At 33.7% G+C, this 20700-nt stretch overlaps 1 protein-coding gene across 1 annotated transcript in view; it reads right to left on the bottom strand.

Moving 5' to 3' along the window:
* The window catches only part of LOC148956532 (uncharacterized), a 125479-nt gene that overhangs the window by 87641 nt on the left and 17138 nt on the right, over nt 1-20700 (bottom strand). The window contains exon 3 of the mRNA XM_089095765.1: nt 3689-3918. Coding sequence (XP_088951891.1) covers nt 3689-3873 — 185 coding nt within the window. The 5' untranslated portion in view covers nt 3874-3918. The remainder of the gene's footprint in view (nt 1-3688; nt 3919-20700) is intronic.

The following is a 20700-nucleotide window of genomic DNA, read 5'->3' as shown; positions in this document are numbered from 1 at the left end:
ACGCATCAAAACTGAATGGATAGCAACTTTTTACCTCTTCGTGGCCTACGGCCTACGAGTTTGGTTGCCCTAAAAGCCCCTTATGGCCTAGGATCAAAATTGCAAGGTAACAATTGTGATGAAAATGCCTGAACCTTAAAAACGTTCTAAAGTGACCCTCTAAGGGCGTCATGACTTATTTCACCCCACAAGTGAGGGTTCCAAATTCTGCGAGCACCCCAAAAAGAACAGAGGCTGCATGAACGCATTCTAATAGAAATTTGCGCATGTTACACGGGTAATACAAGGATTGGAATTCTGTAATATTCTAGGGCCCAAAGTGAGGCTCTGGGTTTCTGTCCCTCAAACTCAAACTCTCCAATGACTGAAATTGCAAGGAATAAGTGAAAATCCTTAAAAATCCTTAAGGTCCAAGTACTAAATTCCTAAATCCAAATTTTTACAAATTTTGTTTAATTTCCTCCATAAATGGTATTTATCAGTTTTTGAACTAGCTAGCTAAAATCTGATTCTTTGAGACCAATCTGTAATACTCAATTATGTCAGAAATGATAAGCATGTAACAACTTGTTGAAGTCCAAGTTATGCAAAGATGCCATTAGATATGATTGGAGACCCCAAGGTATGGTGCTTAAGCCCGTGACCCCTTCAACACCCACTGTGCCCCTTTCGAGTCACGATTTTGTTACGGATTATTAGGGATTCGTTTTGACCATCATCAAAAATCATTGAGATAGCATTATGACCGTCCTGAATGAAGAGTTTTGGTGTTGGTTTCAGAGTTGGAATTTAATTATTTCTGATTTACTGATCTTAAATCTGAGGCTATTGTTGCAATACAGGGGTCGAAACTGAAAACAATCTAAGAAAAATATTTAATAGATAGTCAGCAATTTAAATCAATTGGAAACTTCAGTCGATCAATTATATTCCATTTGCATGATCGGAGGGCAGAAAGTAGGACTGCCCTCCTTGAACCCATGTCCCTTCAGAAATTCCCCCCCCCCCCTAATGCAAATATATACATATTTTACAGATTTCAATTCGTAATAATTCAGAAACAATTTAGGGAATGGTGTTAAGAAATTAAAAGTATAATCGTCATATACCACTTATATCTAATCAGGAAAGGACCCACTAAATATCCTACTGACTGTTTCTGATTTCCCTCAAAGTTGCTATTCAGGGTTTTATAGCTTATTGATTTCAAATCCAAGGCTAATATTATAGACATAACTGCGAGATAAAACAGATATGGTGGATATTTCAAAAACAGTCTTTGGTTTCCACAAAAGTTCGTAATTAAGGATTTCCGAGGCTCTTGGTTACAAATCTTAATCTAATTGATTTATTTTATTAGTGTTTTATTTTCAGCAACTTTACGAAAAATAAAGAACTGATCACAAGTATGTTATTTTCGAAATCGTGGTTTTTCGGGGTTTGAGAACCGGCAACACAACCCTTTTTTATGGGTAAGTTTTGTTTATTTTAATTTTGGCTTCATTTTTCAAGTAATTTCTGCAGAGGTGTCAATCTGAGGGCAGACAAAATTTCCCTCCAGATTTTTTTGCCCCCTCCTCTCTGATTTTGAAAACATGTACTTTATGATATTTTCAATGAAAAAAAATCGAAAATACAACAAAATTGCCCCATGCATTGTGAAAAACACATGTAGCCCCCCATTACTACATTTTGTGAATGGACTTGTGAATGACTACATTTCTGAATGATACAAGTCAATACCAACTAAAACTCTATATTCTGAAACGCTGAAAACAACATATAAATAATGAGGATCTAATTTTTATACTGATTATAAACATCATTTTTTTAAGTTTAATGTTACCTTTCGAAAGTTAATAGCATAAGATAATTTGCTCAATTTTTTTAAATGGGAGGAAAAAATAATACTGTGATCTTGAAGAAAATCATATCAGCAAATTTTACCAATTTCCCATCAATGCAAATTTTGAGCCTTTAGAGACATTGTTCGGCAACAAAAGGGGTCACACCACTGAAATGAGTCATTTTATCTTATTTAGAGCCATAAACAACAACGTTGGCCCAAACAGGGCAAAAATGGTATCAGGTCAAAATCCTGCAATAGTTGATCAGCTTAGTCAATCAGAGGCCCCTCTATTGAAAACCTTTATGCAAAACCATCAGTCTCACCGAACATTTTGAAAGCATTCTTTGAACGAGTTAGCTCATTTGGGACTTTATTCGTTTATACAGAACATTCTAGAGATGCATCCCAACTTCTAAGGCGAGAGGAGTCAGTAAATCGTTCCTAGGGAGTCCAAAAAGCCTTAACAAATGAATTTTTAGTAATGAATTAGTTAAGTTTTAGCAAGAGGCTATTCACTTTGTCAATCTAAAGAAAGAGGAACTTTACCCACTAGCCTATCTTTATCTTTAACTAGCCCATATTCAGACTAAGCGTTAAGAATGGCTTCTAAGAGGATCGGCTTTTTTTTATTGGGGGTAAATTTTTAGTGTGAAATGATGTTCTGTAGCCATGGGACGGTCCCATGTAGAATCTACCATGGAAGTTCTACCTGTTTTCTTATGAAAAGCAAGTATGGGTATGCTGCAAAATAAAGATTTGCTGGAAGAACATCCACCCTCTTGAACAGGTCAAAAGTATATTTCTGAATGTTATTCTTTAGGCATGTGTGTAGTCATTAATATAGTTACCAATCAAATAAAAAACGGACAAAAGTCAACTTAAAAGCATAAGTTATCTTCTTGCACTATTAAAGAGCAACGCCAAATTTTAAAATAACAGATTTTTTCTTTAAATTGCGCAAAAAAGTTAAACTTTGGCATAAAAATTAGTGACCTGAGGGACTCTTTAATTTCCGGTAAAAAAAAATCATTTCTCTACTTGCAAATAGGCTAAGAGCTTTTACTTAACTTCTGTCTCTAAAAATTAATGAAAGATAGTAAGATTTCAACCGTCTTTGCATGATTTAAAGCTCTAAAATAATCCCTAACCGAAAAATTGACGGCTATTTAAAAAAAGGAATTCTGGAATCCCATTTTACTGACGTTATACAACTAAGTATAAAGCCGCAAAGGGACACAGACAAAAGATATCATACACTGGTAGTACTTGAGGTTTTTGTCAATACGTGTATTCCATGAAGTAAATCTAACCAATTAATAACATCTCTATTGATTAGTTATAACAAGTGGGGGAAAGGAATATAATCCTTAACATCTGCTAACTGGCACACGCTCTATAATCAATATTTCCCTTTAGCCATTCCCTAATTCTAGAGCGCCGGAAATGTAAATGAAGCACGCATCCTTAATTTCCTAATTTGAATTCCTTCCTCCTTTGATGTTTTCCTTGTTTTCTTTAAAGCTTGACGGAGAAAACGCTAAACAACTTCAGTTGTTGTTTAATATAACTCAACAGGAAGTTCTGGTGCACTGAACAGAATTACAGGATCATTTACCACTCTCGATGATCGATAGGCTTTCCAAGTATGGGTTTAAAAATATCACAATGCCATGTAATTTCGTTTTTTTTTTTGCGTGGTTTTCAGATCTCTTTATTAGACTTAATCGTCACTGATTAAGAAACTGTCCTGCCTAAACACTTATTCAGGGTCTCAAGATGTTGTTGATACGTAGCCTCAGAACTTCCAAAGATCTATTTTAAAAGGCAATCTGAACTTACTTCTTCTTATTTGCTTTCTTTTCTTGTCCAGGTACGCCAAGCTTCCAGTGTTCGGGGGTATCATGACTAATTTTTACAGCTTTCCCGTTCCAAATATCAGGTATAACAACAATTTCAGAGTCTGTGGACAGCGAGAGGAAGGTCCGTTGTGGCCAAATAGCTTCCTTCTGAGTTTTTGTAGACATTTCAAGGAGTCTGCACCTTCTTGGGTGGTATTCACTTTTGGAATCCTATAATAAAAGATATTTTTTGTGTTCAAAGAATTGTATTCTAAGGTTCTATTCATGTATTTGTCATCCTCTGTTACTCATGAATGTTGCCTAGAGAGATTGAAATATAACAGACTAACAGTAGATGAGTGCAAAAAACATCGAAGCTTAAGCAAGCTACAATATGCAGAATATAATTTCGAAAACGAATATCGAGGTCAGACTTTAGCGTTGCCTTAGTAAAGAACCATGTACCTTTCCTGTTTTTTTTTACCGGCCGCTTCGTAAGTAGAAAGGCCTCATGAGCTCGTGTCACTACACCAAATATGGGCATAGAGTCCCTAGGAGAAATGGATTTCTGAGAAATTGATTGTGTAATCAAAGTGTGTCAATGACCTAAATTTTCAAAGGTGTTGTTGTTGTTGTTGTTGTAAGTGCACGCTTTCAGCGACTGTCAAGGTCGATTTATTTGTTGTTGTTGTTGTTGTAAGTGCACGCTCTCAGCGAATGTCAAGGTCAATTTATTTGTCAGGCATTGACTTTTTTTAAACACCAAATATGGGCATAGAGTCCCTAGGGGAAATGGATTTATGAGAAATTGATTGCGTAATCAAAGTGTGTCAATGACCTAAATTTCCAAAGGTGTTGATGTTGTTGTTGTTGTAATTGCGAGCTCTCAGCGAATGTCAAGGTCGATGTTGTTGTTGTTGTAAGTGAACGCTCTCAGGGAATGTTATGAGTTTCCAGAAATAGAAAACAGCATTTGTTGTTGTTTTGGACATGTACATGCTCGAGGCGTATGTCATGGTTTCCAGAAATAGAAAACAGCATTTGTTGTTGTTGTTGTTGTTGCTCGAGGTAAATGTTATGAGTTTCCAGGAAACAGTTAGATCACGTGTTTCCTTCTCAGAGGGCTGTTACATATCCTTTCTAAGCCAATCAGAGGGCTTTTTACACATGATTTCCCCGTTATATAACAAATCGCCCTTTAGATTTTGTAAATAACGGACATGCAATGTGATTAAATTATCAGAAAGCATTTTGACACAATGGAGAAATTTGATGAATTATGAATTAGAAGCATTGGCAACCTAAATTTACTATGTAAGTTCCGTTTTTATTTTAAAAATAAAATTATTTTACGCGGTCCTCCGCCCGTCTATTCCGGTAAATCCCCCCCCCTACAATACAAACATCAATACAATCTTTATACTCGATAGAAAACACAAAAGGTGTTCTTTTATCCTCAAAACCTAACCCCCCTTCATCATTGTTATTACAACCAAATTCTCGCAAAAAGAAAAAATTATCCTCTCGAAAAATTTAGCTTTTCCATATTGTAATCTTTTCTCTAACTGAGACTTCCGTCACTGTTGTTATTAAGCGTTCTGTTTTGACATAATGCTCCAGCGCGAAGCCTATAATTAGCTGTCACCGATTTTCCTGTCTGTATACATTAGCTGGTTTTAGGCAATCGAGGTTCTCAGTGCTTTTACGTAATTCAGTGTTTGTCTGAAAATAGCGGTCAGCTAATTTTGTCTGCAAATTAGCGATAGACCTAGGGTGGGTTAATTTTCCTAAATTTAGGGGAGGGAGCGTGAATCCGTGATTTTTGTTGGGGAGGGGGTTAGCAATTTTAATAGTGACAAAATATACATTACACGATATGTTTTTCTTACTTCAGTTGCTAAATATTTATCTGTTAATTGTTTTTGATTTTACCTAGAAAAATATTCCTAACTTTAGGGGAGCGGGTGTGACTCAGAGATTTTTGATGGTTCGTTGGATAGAACTGATAATAGAGAAAAAATAGAAATTAAAATATAATTTTTTCTTACTTAAGTGTCTCACCATTTATCTTTGATATTTTAGTGATTTTAGCTATAGCATTTGAATAAAAGGTAGTAAGATATTTTCTTTATTGATATGCCCTTCGATTGAATATATCGCAATAATAACTCAATGAGAGGATGGACCTAAGGCTAGCTTAATTTTCCTAAATTTAGGGGAGGGGGACGTGAATCCAGGAGTTTGGTTTGGGATGGGGTTAGCACTTTTAATAGTGACAAAATAGAAATGAAATGATAAGTGTTTTTTACCTTAATTGTTTTCGAATTCAGTTTCTAACCATTTCTCTTTGATATTTTAGTGATTTGAGCTATAGCATTTGAATAAAAGGTATTAAGATATATTCTTTACTGATATTCCTTTCGATTGAACATGTCGCAAGATCAACTCAATGAGAGGGTAGACCTAGTGATGGCTTAATTTTCCTAAGTTTAGGGGAGGGGCAATTTTGTATCCAGGATTTTTGTTGGGGAGGAGGTTAGCACTTTTATTAGTGACAAAATAGAAAATGAAAAGATAATTGTTTCTATCATAATTGTTTTCTACTTCCTTGTGCGAACCATTTCTCTTTGACATTTTAGCGATTTTAACTATAGCATTTGAATAAAAAGCAGTAAGATATATTCTTTATTGATCTGGCATGCGCTAGAATAAAAAACTGAACATTTGTATAATAATGCATTGAGTTATTTCTGAGAAAAGTTGAACTTATTATAATAAAATTATGATTTTCAAAGTTTAAGCTGCTTTCGACCATGATTTCTCTTTACATATGGCAAATTTCCCCAAGGCGATTGATCCATGGTCCTTCCAAATGTGATAGAAGCTACTACACCCTGCTTCAATATCTTTTTACGTATTCAAACTGAATGTTCATATAACAATGCTTTGAGTTATTCCTCAGAAAATTGACCCCTCCAAATATTTACTCAGAGGAGCGGTTGCTGAAATGTAAAACGCTACTTATTTGCCAATCATTTTCACAGTTTTCAAGTTGAGATCTTTGAACACACTCCCTCCTTCTCAGTTTATTCTATGAAAGTGAGCTGTATATGCTAGAGGTTCAGAAACATTACATATTTATTTAATTTAAGCACTTTTTTTCAGATATAATAATGTTTGGTGTGATTGACAAAGAATATATTGGTCTGAAACATTCCTCAACTGGCATTATTTTCGAAGCATCTTTCTTACTCCTATACAATCAACTACTTGAAATTCATTGCTCTAAATTGAACGTCAGATACAATATTCAAGAGTACGAGAAAAACAGATGAAGTCCTACTCTAAATTTTAAAAATCGAAATGGATTTTACGCTAAAACCATACGACCACATAATGAAAATAGCTATGAAATAAAACATGTACAAGAGGAAATTCAGGAAATATGCAGATTTTTCGGTGTGCAAGCTGTTTATGTTAAGGGAAACGTGACAACTGATAAACTCTTACTAGAAAAATGTGATAAAAACATAGAATAATTCAATTTAGAAGACTTCAAATGTTAGAAATACCTGCACTCAGTCCATTACCCAGAAGACGAAGTTAGATAATTCGCTAAATGAATACCGGAAAAGATACCTTACATTGAAAAATGCATCAGATATTCAAAATCCTAAACTTGTTCCTCCTCATATAAAATGGATTAAGCTTTTTTTTTTTAATATGTCATTATTTTTTTCAAATGTTTGTAAATGTGTTTGAGCAATAAATATCTTAAGCCTCAACCGTTTTTATTATTTAAAACAGTCCATCGCCATGAAAATTTTACTTTCAGATTCAACATATCAGGGAAAACACTTTCTATTTCAGTATGTTAGAAAACCCTTTATAGTCACCCCTAAAACGGTAAGTTAACACTCAAAGGTTAAAGAATTTCCCTGAAATAACACTTTCAGATCCAACAGGCCAGGGACCATTCTTTCAGGTTCAGCATGTAGGAGAACCCTATATTCTCACCATTAAAAAAGGTAAGTTAACCCTAAACGCTTAAAGAATTTCTGAAATCACACTTTCAGGTTCAGCATATAGGAGAACCCTAAATGCTCATCACTAAAAAGGTAAGTTAACCCTAAACGCTTATAGAATTACTCTGAAATCACAATTTCAGGTTAGGTTTTGTAGGACCCCGACCCTCACAATCCCCACCCTCAACAAAACCCCCGCCCCCCCCGACCCCCGAGGGTTGCCTGTAACCTCTGAGTTTGGATGGGTAATTTTCTATTTTTGTCTTTTCTGAGCTAGGCTTCTTATCCTTTCATTGGTGCGTGTTAACTGAAACTTATGATTTGGGATATGTAATTTGATCTTTTAGACTTTTCACAACAAGATTTCTTAGTCTGTCTTAGGTGTTTGGTGTCTGAAACCTAGGATTTGGGATGTGTGGGTTGCTATTTTTTGACTTTTCTGAGCTGGATTTCTTAGCCTTTGGTAGGTGTGTGTTGACTGAAACCTATGATTTGGGATGGTTAATTTGCTATTTTTGACTTTTCTGAGCTAGATTTCATAGCCTTTCATAGGTGTGTGCTTTCAGAAAATTATGATTTGGGAGGTTTAGTTTGCTTTTTGGACTTTCCAGAGCTAGGATTCTTAGTCACTCGTAGGTGAACGTTGTCTGAAACTTATGATCTGGGATTTGTAAATTAATATTTCAGACTTTTCTGAGTTAGATTTCTTAGTATGGCATGGTTGCGTGGTGTCTGCAACCTATGATATGGGATAAATGGCTTGCTTTTTGGGGTTTTAAGAGCCTGTAGCATGTATGTGTGGACTGAAGACAATAATTTGGGATTTGTAGTTTTCCATGTTTTACTTTTATGAGCTAGGTTTTTCAGCATTTAAAATGCATTAGCTGTCAGAAAAGTGTTATTTGGGATGTATAGTTTGCTATTTATGTCTTTTCTTTGCTTACGTGTCTTAGTATTTGGTAGATGAATTTTGTCTGAAACCCTTAGTTTGAGATGTGTATTGTGCTATTTTTGACATTTCTGAGTTAGGCTTCTCAGTCTTTTGTACGTGTTTGTTTTCTGAAACCTATGATTTGGGATATGTAGTTTGCTATTTTTGACTTTTCTGAGCATTATTTAATATATTTTCATTTGTGTTTTTTGACTTAAACCTATCATTAGAATGTTTTGTTTGATATTTTTTTTTTTCTTAGCTAGATTTAATATCCGTTAATGGGTATGTGTTTTCAGAAAATTAATATTTTGGATGTGCCGTTTGATATTTGTACTTTTAAGAGCTATTATTCTTAGTCAATCATAGGCGTCTGTTGTATGAAACTATTAGTTTTGGATAAGTAGTTTTGTTATTTAGGAATTTTATGAGCTATGGTTTGTTAGTCTTTCAAAGGCGACTAATATCCGGAAGTTATGATTTTGGATACGGAAATTTCTATTTCGGGCCTTTCGAAGGTCGATTTCTTAGTTTTTAATTGGTGTGTGATGTATGAAACCTATGATTTTGGATGTATGGATTTTTACTTTCGACTTTTATGAGCTAGGTTTCGTAGCCTTTATTAGGTGTTTGTTGTCAGAACCTAAGAGTTTGGGATGACTAGTTTGCTATTTTTGACATTTATGAGATAGGTTTCTTAGCCGTTCATAGGCGATTGTTGTCTTAAACATAGGACTGGGATATATAAATTACCATTTCGGGCTTTTCTGAGTTGGATTTCATAGTCTTTAATAGGTGTGTGTTGTCAGAAACCAATGATTTGGAGATATGTGGATTGCTATTTTTCGACCTTTCAGAGCTTGATTTCTTAGTCTTTCATAGGTGAGTGCTGTCTGAAACTTAAGATTTGGGATGGTTAATTTACTATTTCTGGCTTTTATTAGCTAGGTTTCTTAGCCTTTTATAGGTGTGTGTTGTCAGAAAATTATGATTTGGAATGTGTAGTTTGCTATTTGGTCTTTTCAGAGCTAAGATTCTTCGTCCATCATATGTGTTTGTTGTCTGAAACCAATAGTTCGGGATAAGCAGTCTGCTGTTTCAGTCTTTTCTGAGCTTGATTTCTTAGCCTTTCATAGGTTCTTTCCTGCAGATAATTATGATTTGGGAATGTGTAAATTACTATTTATGGCTTTTCTGAGTTGGACACTTCTAAAATTTTCAGTCGAAGATAGGAAAAGCTATACTATGATTGTGATTATTTTCCATAAAGATAAAAAGTTTCACTTTAATTCTAAATTTTCTTAAATTCAATTCCGACCTTTCTCAAAGAGATGAACAGTTCTTTATTTCACAAAGACATAAAGAAATTTAAAGTTCAATTGTAATTTTTCGGTGGAAGATAGAAAAAGTAATACCATACTTGTGAATATTTTCACGGAAGATAAAAAGTTATAGTTCAATTTAAAATTTTCTCAACGAAGTCAAGGAAAGTTCAAGTTCTCTTCTGAACTTTACCAAAGAACACACTTCAATTCTAATTTCTCCGGAGAAGACAAAAATCTTCCATTTCAGTTCTTTATTTTACAATGACAAATAATCTTAAAGTTCAATTCTAAATTTTTCGGTGGGAGATAGAAAATTAGTACCATGCTTGGTATTATTTTCACGGACGATTAAAAGTTCTAATTCAATTTAAATTCTCTCAATGAGCAGAAGAAAAGTTCAAGTTCTCTTCTGAATTTTAAAAAGGAACACACTTCTATTCTAACTTCTGCGGAGAAATTAAAAATCTTCCATTTCAGTTCTTTTTTTGACAAAAGGCAAAGAAATTTAAAGTTAATTTCTAAATTTTTTGGTGGAAGATAGAAAAAGTAATACCATACTTTTGAATATTTTTCCGGAAGATCAAAAGTTCTAGTTCAATTTAAAATTTTATCAACGAAGTGAAGAAAAGTTCAAGTTCTCTTTTGAACTTTACCAAAGCACACACTTCAATTCTAGTTTCTCCAGAGAAAATAAAAATCTTACACTTCAGTTTTAAGTTCTCCAAAAAAATACAGAAACTTCAAGTTTTATTCTAAATTTTTAAAAGGAAGATAGAAAAAGTAAAACTATGAATTCGATTTTTTTCCATAAAAGTCAAAAGTTTCATTTTATTTATAGTTTTTCTTAAATTCACTTCCAATTTTTATCAAAGAGATGAAAAATTTAAAGTTCTTTTCCAAATTTTTCATAGAAGACAGAAAAAGCCATACATTGATCGTGAATATTCAACATGAAAATAAGGAACTCCACTTTAATTCTGAGTTTTTTCGAAGAAGTAAAAATTGTTCAAGTTCTCTTCTGAATTTTCTTAAAGAATAGAAAAAGTTAACTCAATTCTGAATTTTACCAATGAAAATGAAAAAACCTTCCACCTCAGTTCTTAATTTCTCAAAGACATAAAAAATTTAAAGTTCAGTTCTAAATTTTTCTGTAGAAGATAGGAAAAGTTATACTATGATTGTGATTATTTTCCAGTGAAGATAAAAAGTTTCACTTTAATTCTAATTTTCTTAAGTTCACTATCGATTTTTTGCAAAGAGATGAAAAATCTAAAGTTCTGTTCCAAATTTTTCATAGAAGATAAAAAAAGTTATACTTTGATTTGAATATTCGACATGAAGATAAGGATCATCATTTTAATTCTGAGTTTTCTCGAAGAAGTGCAAAATGTTCAAGTTCTCATCTGAATTTTCTTAAAGAAGTGAACAAACTTAGCTCAATTCTTAATTTTACCACTGAAAATGAAAAAAGCTTCCACCTCATTTCTCAATACCACACAGACATAAAAAATTCAAAGTTCTCTTATAATTTTTCCAAGAAAATAAAGACTCAACTTCAGTTCTGTTTTTTTTCACAAAGAGATGAAAAATATAAAGTTCTTTTCTAATTTTAAATTAAATTTTAGCACCTTTGTCTTATGGATTTACCAATCAAATTCTCTAATTAGAAAATGAATGACTCGTTCTATTATTAAAGACAATCGTTCAAACTCGTTCATCTAACCTTCAAAACATAAGGTTAGGTTAGATATAAATAAATATTAATAGATAAATAGAAACATTTCTACATGTTTAAGTTATCTTAGGTTAGGTTAACTTATCATGAGTGCTCGTGATAAGTTAACCTAACCTTTTCCGGCGAGTATGGTTAGCTTAGGTTAGACTAGATTAGTAGATTAGATTAGGTTAGGTTAGGTTAGCCTACGTACGCTTCACTTAGGTTAGCTTAGGTTAGGTGAGAGACATGCGAACAGTTAGGTGTCTGATGAGGTTCGGGTAGGTTATATTCAGTTAGTTTTTGTTAAGTTAGGTGCGGCGAGCCTAAGTACGCGCGCGTAAAAAGGCTAACATATCCTAACCAAACTTCACCTCAACTAAATTAATCTAACCTAACCTCACCTAATCCTACACCTAACTTTTCGCATGTCTCTCACCAAACCTAAGCTAACCTAAGTGAAGCGTACGTAGGCTAACCTAACCTAACCTAATCTAATCTAACCTTACTTAATCTAGTCTAACCTAAGCTAACCATACTCGCCGGAAAAGGTTAGGTTAACTTATCACGAGCACTCATGATAAGTTAACCTAACCTAACCTAACTTAAACATGTAGAAATGTTTCTATTTATTTATTAATATTTATTTATACCTAACCTAACCTAATGTTTTGAAGGTTAGATGAAAGAGTTTGAACGATTGTCTTTAAAAATAGAACGAGTCACTGATTTTCTAATTAGAGAATTTGATTGGTAAATCCATAAGACAAAGGTGCTTAATTTAATTTAAAATTAGAAAAGAACTTTATATTTTTCATCTCTTTGTGAAAAAAACCAGAACTGAAGTTGAGTCTTTATTTTCTTGGAAAAATTATAAGAGAACTTTGAATTTTTTAAGTCTTTGAGGAATTAAGAACTGAAGTGGAAGCTTTTTTCATTTTCATTTGTAAAATTAAGAATTGAGCTAAGTTTGTTCACTTCTTTAAGAAAATTAATATGAGAACTTGAACATTTTGCACTTCTTCGAGAAAACTCAGAATTAAAATGATGATCCTTATCTTCATGTCGAATATTCAAATCAATGTATAATTTTTTTTATCTTCTATGAAAAATTTGCAACAGAACTTTAGATTTTTCATCTCTTTGCAAAAAAATCGATAGCGAACTTAAGAAAATTAGAATTAAAGTGAAACTTTCTATCTTCACTGGAAAATAATCACAATCATAGTATACCTTTTCCTATCTTCTACAGAAAAATTTAGAACTGAACTTTAAATTTGTTATCGTCTTTGAGAAATTAAGAACTGAGGTGGAACGTTTTTTCATTTTCATTGGTAAAATTCAGAATTGAGTTAACTTTTTCTCTTCTTTAAGAAAATTCAGAAGAGAACTTGAACAATTTTTACTTCTTCGAAAAAACTCAGAATTAAAGTGGAGTTCCTTATTTTCATGTTGAATATTCACGATCAATGTATGGCTTTTTCTGTCTTCTATGAAAAATTTGGAAAAGAACTTTAAATTTTTCATCTCTATGAGAAAAATTCGAACTAAATTTAAGAAAAACTATAAATAAAATAAAACTTTTGATCTTCATTGAAAAAAATCCCAGTCATAGTATTAGCTTTTCTATCTTCCCTCTAAAAATTCAGAATAGAACTTGAAGTTTATTTATTTCTTTGGAGAACTTAAAACTGAAGTGGAAGATTTTTATCTTATCTGGAAGAAAATAGAATTGAAGTGTGTTCTTTGGTAAAGTTCAGAAGAGAACTTGAACTTTTCTTCACTCCGTTGAGAAAATTTTAAATTGAACTAGAACTTTTTATCGCCCGCGAAAATATTCACAAGCATGGTATTACTTTTTCTATCTTCCACCGAAAAATTTAGAATTAAACTTTAAATTTCTTTATGTCTTTTGTGAAATAATGAACTGAAGTGGAAGATTTTTAATTTCTCTGTAGAAATTAGAATTGCATTGTGTTCTTTGGTAAAATTCAGTAGAGAACTTGAACTTTTCTTCAGTTCGTTGAGAGAATTTTAAATTGAACTAGAACTTTTTATCTTCCTTGAAAATGATCCCAAGTATGGTATTAATTTTCTTTATCCCACCGAAAAATTTAAAATTGAACTTTAAGATTATTTATGTCATTGTAAAATAAATAACTGAAATTGAAGATTTTTGTCTTCTCCGGTGAAATTAGAATTGAATTGTGTTCTTTGGTAAAGTTCAGAAGAGAACTTGAACTTTCCTTGACTTCGTTGAGAAAATTTTAAATTGAACTATAACTTTTTATCTTCCGTGAAAATATTCACAAGTATGGTATTACTTTTTCTATCTTCCACCGAAAAATTAGAATTGAACTTTAAATTTCTTTATGTCTTTGTGAAATAAAGAACTGTTCATCTCTTTGAGAAAGGTCGGAATTGAATTTAAGAAATTTTGAAATTATAGTGTAACTTTTTATCGTTATGGAAAATAATCAAAATCATAGTATAGCTTTTCCTATCTTTTACGGAAAATTTTAGAAGTGTCCAACTCAGAAAAGTCCGAAATATTAATTTATATATCCCAAATCATAATTTTCTGAAGGCACACACCAATGAAAGGCTAAGAAATCTAGCTCAGAAAAGCCTGAAATAGCAAACTACTCATCCCAAACTATTGGTTTCAGACAACAAACACCTATGATGGACGAAGAATCCTAGCTCTGAAAAGTCCAAATAGCAAACTACACATACCAAATCATAATTTTGTGACAACACACACCTATAAAAGGCTAAGAAACCTAGCTAATAAAATCTAGAAATAGAAAATTAACCATCCCAAATCATAAGTTTTAGACAGAACTCACCTATGAAAGTCTAAGAAATCCAGATCTGAAATGTCGAAAAATAGCAACCAACATATCTCCAAATCATAGGTTTCAGACAACACACACCTATAAAAGACTAAGAAATCCAACTCAGAAAAGCCCGAAATAGTAATTTATATATCCCAATCATAGGTTTCAGACAACACTCACCTATGAACGGCTAAGAAACCTAGCTCAGAAATGTCAAAAATAGCAAACTAGTCATCCCAAAATATAGGTTTCTGAAAACACACACCTAAGAAAGGCTACGAAACCCAGCTCAGAAAAGTCAAAATTAAAAATCCACCCATCCCAAATCATAGGTTTCAGACAACACACACCAATGAAAGACTAAGAAATATACATTCGAAAGGCCCGAAATAGTAATTTCCATATCCCAACCCAAATCATAGTTTTCAGTCAACACATACCTAAGAAAGGCTAAGAAATCCAGCTCAGAAAACTCAAAAAAGCCAACCACTCATCCCAAATCATAGGTTTCAGACACCACGCACCTATGAAAGACTAAGAAATCCAGCTCAGAAAAGCCCGAAATAGTAATTTACATATCCCAGATCATAAGTTTCAGACAACGTTCACCTACGAGTGACTAAGAATCCTAGCTCTGAAAAGTCCAAAAAGCAAACTACACCTCCCAAATCATAATTTTCTGAAAGCACACACCTATGAAAGGCTACGAAATCTAGCTCAGAAAAGTCAAAAATAGCAAATTAACCATCCCAAATCATAGGTTCCAGTCAATACACACCTACCAAAGTCTAAAAAATCCAGCTCAGAAAAGTAAAAAAATAGCAACCCACACATCCCAAATCATAGGTTTCAGACACCACACACCTAAGAAAGACTAATAAATCTTGTTATGAAAAGTCGGAAATAACAAATTACATATCCCGAATCATAAGTTTCAGTTAACACACACCAATGAAAGGCTAAGAAACCTAGCTCAGAAAAGTCCGAAATAGCAAATTAACCAACCCAAATCATAGCTTTCATACAACACCCGGGGGCCTTTGGGGCCGGGGGGTTACTTTAGGGTTGGGGTAGTGAGGGTCGGGGTCCTACCTAACCTAACCTGAAATTGTGATTTCAGAAAAAATCCTTAAGCGTTTAGGGTTAATGTACCTTTTTTAGTGATGATCATTGAGGGTTCTCCTATGTGCTTAACCTGACAGTGTGATTTCAGAGAACTTTTTTAAGATGGTATTATTAACTTACCTTTTTTAATGGTGAGAATAAAGGGTTCTCCCAAATGCTGAACCTGAAAGTTTGTTCCCTGACCTGTTGGATCTGAAAGTGTAATTTCAGGAAAATTCTTTAACCTTTTAGGGTTAACTTACCGTTTTAGGGGTGACTATTTAGGGTTCTCCAAGATACTGAACTTGAAAGGGTTTTCCGTGACATGTTGAATCTGAAATAATAATTTTCTTGTCGATGTACTATTCTAAGGAATAAAAACTGTTGAGGCTTAAGATATTTATTGCATAAACATATTTAAAAACATTTGAAAAAAATAATGACATATTTAAAAAAAAAAAAAAGCTTAATCCATTTGATATGAGGAGGAGCAAGTTTAGGACTTTGGATATCTGATGCATTTTTTCATGTCAGGTATCTTTTCCGGTATCCATTGAGCGAAATATCTAACTTCATCTCCTGGGTCATGGACTGAATGCAGGTATTTCTCACATTTGAAGTCTTCTAAATTGAATAATGCTATGTTTTTATCACATTTTTCTAGTAAGAGTTTATCAGTTGGCACGTTTCCCTTAACATAAACAGCTTGCACACCGAAAAAACTGCATATTTCCTGAATTTCCTCCTGTACATGTTTTATTTCATAGCTATTTTCATTATGTGGTCGTATTGTATTAGCGTAAAATCCATTTCGATTTATAAAATTTAGTGTTGGACTCCATCTGTTTTTCTATTACTTATAAATATTTTATCTTATTTTAAATTTATATCAATTAATTTCACTTCGTTGATTGTCTAGGAGTAATAAAGCTGCTCCGAATATAATGCCAGTTGAGGAATATTTCAGACCAATACATTCTGTGTCAATCATACCAAACATTATTATATCTGAAAAAAAAAGTGCTTAAATTAAATAATTATGTAATGTTTCTGAAACTCTATCAAAAATAGCTCATTTTTATAGAATAAACTGAGAAGGAGGGAGTGTCTTCGAAGATCTGAACTTGAAAACTGTGAAAATGATTGGCAAATAAGTAGCGTTTTACATTTCAGCAACCGCTCCTCTGAGTAAATATTTGGAGGGGTCAATTTTCTGAGGAATAACTCAAAGCATTGTTATACGAACATTCATTTTGAATATGTAAAAAGATATTAGAGCAGTGTGTATTAGCGTCTATCACATTTGTGAGGACAATTAATAAACCGCCTTGGTGAAATTTGCCATATTTAAACAGAAATCATGTTCGATAGAAGCTTAAACTCTGAAAATCATAATTTTATTATAATAAGTTCAACTTTTCACAAAACTAACTCAATGCATTATCATACAAATGCTCAGTTTTTTATTCAAGCGCATGCCAGATCAATAAAGAATATATCTTACTACCTTTTATTTAAATGCTATAGTTAAAATCGCTAAAATGTCAAAGAGAAATGGTTCGCACAACGAAGTAGAAAACAATTATGATAAAAACAATTATCTTTTCATTTTCTATTTTGTCACTAATAAAAGCTCTAACCCCCTCCCCAACAAAAATCCTGGATACAAAATTGCCCCCTCCCCTAAACTTCTGAAAATTAAGCCCTCCTTATGTCTATCCTTTCATTGAGTTGATATTGCGATATGTTCAAGCGAAAGGCATATAAATAAAGCAAATATTTTACTATCTTTTATTCAAATGCTATAGCTAAAATCACTAAAATATCAAAGAGAAATGGTTAGACACTGAAGTCGAAAACAATTAAGGTAAAAAACACTTATCTTTTCATTTCTATTTTGTCACTATTAAAAGTGCTATCCCCATCCCCAGCAAAAATCCTTGAGTCACTCCCCCCGCCCCTAAATTTAGGAAAATTAATAAATCCCTAGGTACAAACAATCATTGAGTTTAGATTGCGATATATTCAATCGAATTGCATATCAATAAAGTAAATAACTTACTACATTTTATTCAAATTCTATAGCTAAAATCACTAAAATATTAAAGAGAAATGGTTAGACACTGAAGTAAGAAAAACTTATATTTTCATTTCTATTTTTTCACTATTAAAAGTGCTAACCCCCTCCCCAGCAAAAATCACGGATTCACGCCCCCTCCCCTAAATTTAGGAAAATTGTTATAGCTAAAATCACTAAAATATCAAATAGACACTGAAGTAAGAAACAATTATCTTTTCATTTCTATTTTGTCACTATTAAAAGTGTTAACCCCCTCCCCAACAAAAATTACGGATTCAAATTGACTCTCCCCCCCCTAAATTTAGGAAAATTAACCCACCCTAGGTCTATCGCTAATTTGCAGACAAAATTAGCTGACCGCTATTTTCAGACAAACACTGAATTACGTAAAAGCACTGAGAACCTCGATTGCCTAAAACCAGCTAATGTATACAGACAGGAAAAGGGGTGACAGCTAATTATCGGCTTCGCGCAGGAGCATTATTTCAAAACAGAACACTTAATAACAACAGTGACGGAAGTCTCAGTTAGAGAAAAGATTACAATATGGAAAAGCTAAATTTTTCGAAAGGATAATTATTTCTTTTTGCGATAATGTGGTTGTAAAAACAATGCTGAAGGGGGGGGAGGTTTTGAGGGTATAAGAATAACTTTTATGTTTACTATCGAGTATTAAGATTGTATTGTATGGTGGGGGGGATGTACCCGACTATACTGGAGGATGACCACGGAAAATAATTTTATTTTGAAAATAAAAACGGAACTTACATGGTAAATTGAGGTTGCCAATGCTTCTAATTCATAAAATTTCTCCATTATGTCAAAATGCTTTCTGATAATTGAATCACATTGCATGTCCGTTATATACAAAATCTAAAGGGCGATTTGTTATATAATGGGGAAATCATGTGTAAAAAGCCCTCTGATTGGCTTAGAAGGAAACACGTGATCTAACTGTTTCCTGGAAACTCATAACATTTGCCTCGAGCAACAACAACAACAACAACAAATGCTGTTTCCCATTTTTGGACACCATGACATTCGCCTCGAGCATGTACATGTCCAAAACAACAACAAATGCTGTTTTCTATTTCTGGAAACTCATAACATTCGCTGAGAGCGTACACTTACAACAACAACAACAACATCGACCTTGACATTCGCTGAGAGCGCGCAATTAAAACAACAACAACATCAACACCTTTGGAAATTTAGGTCATTGACACACTTTGATTACGCAATCAATTTATAAGAAATCCATTTCCCCTAGGGACTCTATGCCCATATTTGGTGTTAAAAAAAGTCAATGCCTGACAAATAAATTGACCTTGACATTCGCTGAGAGCGTGCACTTACAACAACAACAACAACAAATAAATTGACCTTGACATTCGCTGAAAGCGTGCACTTACAACAACAACAACATCAACACCTTTGAAAATTTAGGTCATTGACACACTTTGATTACGCAATCAATTTCTCAGAAATCCATTTCCCCTAGGGACTCTATGCCCATATTTGGTGTGGTGACACGAGCTCATGAGGCCTTTCTACTTTTGTATGGACGGGTTGGCCATAGAACCCTCGGAGAGAGTCTATTCAATTGTAAATCAACAATTTAATGCCCCTTCTTAGGATCAAAAGTGACTGAAAGGCAACCAATCCCCATCTCGGGCCCGTTTTTGCTACTGCCCTCCAAAGCCCCTATGATTTTGCATAGAATTTAGGAAACATTCATTTCGTTCAGGCTAGTCGAAAATGCCAATAAATATGCCTCTTGGGATGACATGATCCAATCAACCTCTTGAACAATTGTTTTTGGGCCAAGAACCACCCAAAAATTGGACCTGAAAACTTTTTTTGATCGGTTTGAAATTTACACCCTTAAGTCTAAAGGAAGCCCAATACAGAAGGGAAAATAAAAAAAAATCGGCCCCCTAGAAACAGGGTCCAACAAAGGTAAAAAAAAATCGTCTGAATGGCTGGAAACTGACACTAAGGGAAGCCCAATACAGAAGGAAAAATTAGAAAAAAATGGCCCCCTAGAAACAGGGTCTAACAAAGGTAAAAAAAAATCGTCTGAATGGCTGGAAACTGACACTCGTAAGTTTCTGAGCCAAGAGGACCCTAATACATAACAAAAAAATGCAATAAATGTATTGGTTTGCCAGAAAATGGGCCAGAAAAGAGCGAAACATTTTGTCTTCCTTTGGAGGTAAGGATCCCCAAAAATTTTGGTCACAAAAACTGTCAATGCTCCTAATCGGCTTAAAACTTATAGCCTTAAGTCACGGGGCCCTGGTGTCCTCCATTAACACGAAATATTGAGTGAAAAATTTGGCTCACCAAAAAAGACGCCTAAAAACAACCAATCTATTTTAAATGGGGAAAGAAACTCCTAAATATATGTCCTCAAAATCTTTGATTCAGTTTTACCATTCAGAACTTCAAAAATCGTTGCCTGAACTAAAGGGAGCAAGCTTTTCTTGCGAGAGAGAAGATTTTCAGGGGCCCAAAACGGCCCAGAAAACTCGTTGTTCTTAGCTAGCTCGAAACTTACAGTTGTATATCTGAGATTCTGAGGACCTAATGTAAAAAAAAAAAAATAGTTTGGGCACGTTCCCACCAAAGAGAGTACGAAGAAGGGTCAAAACTTTTGTTCTGATTGGTTATAAACTTATATCCTTACGATTTCTGGGTCAAGAGGATCTCAAAACACAATACTAAGTAGAAATCATTAATTTCCCTGAAACGGGCCAAAAAACATTTTTCGAACAGCTTGAAACTTACACCCGTAAATCCCCCAACCCAGCTAATACCCATGAACGTTAAATGAGGGGCATGTGCCCCTAAAATTAGGGCCAGAAGTACTTTGGTTGGTGTGAATCATATGAAAAAGTGCATGGATCATGAAAACCAAAATTAAAAAAAAACACATTGGCTCGCCTGAAACCAGACTTCACTCATCTGACCCTTCAAAGGCGAGGGTGTGTC

This window comes from Artemia sp. Qi Xiang Cuo, chromosome 1 (genome assembly GCF_049724085.1).
Source record: "Artemia sp. Qi Xiang Cuo chromosome 1, ASM4972408v1, whole genome shotgun sequence".
NCBI classification, from domain to species: Eukaryota; Metazoa; Arthropoda; class Branchiopoda; order Anostraca; family Artemiidae; genus Artemia; species Artemia sp. Qi Xiang Cuo.
Note: the sequence above shows the minus strand (reverse complement) of the source record. Positions and strands in the feature narration are given on the sequence as shown.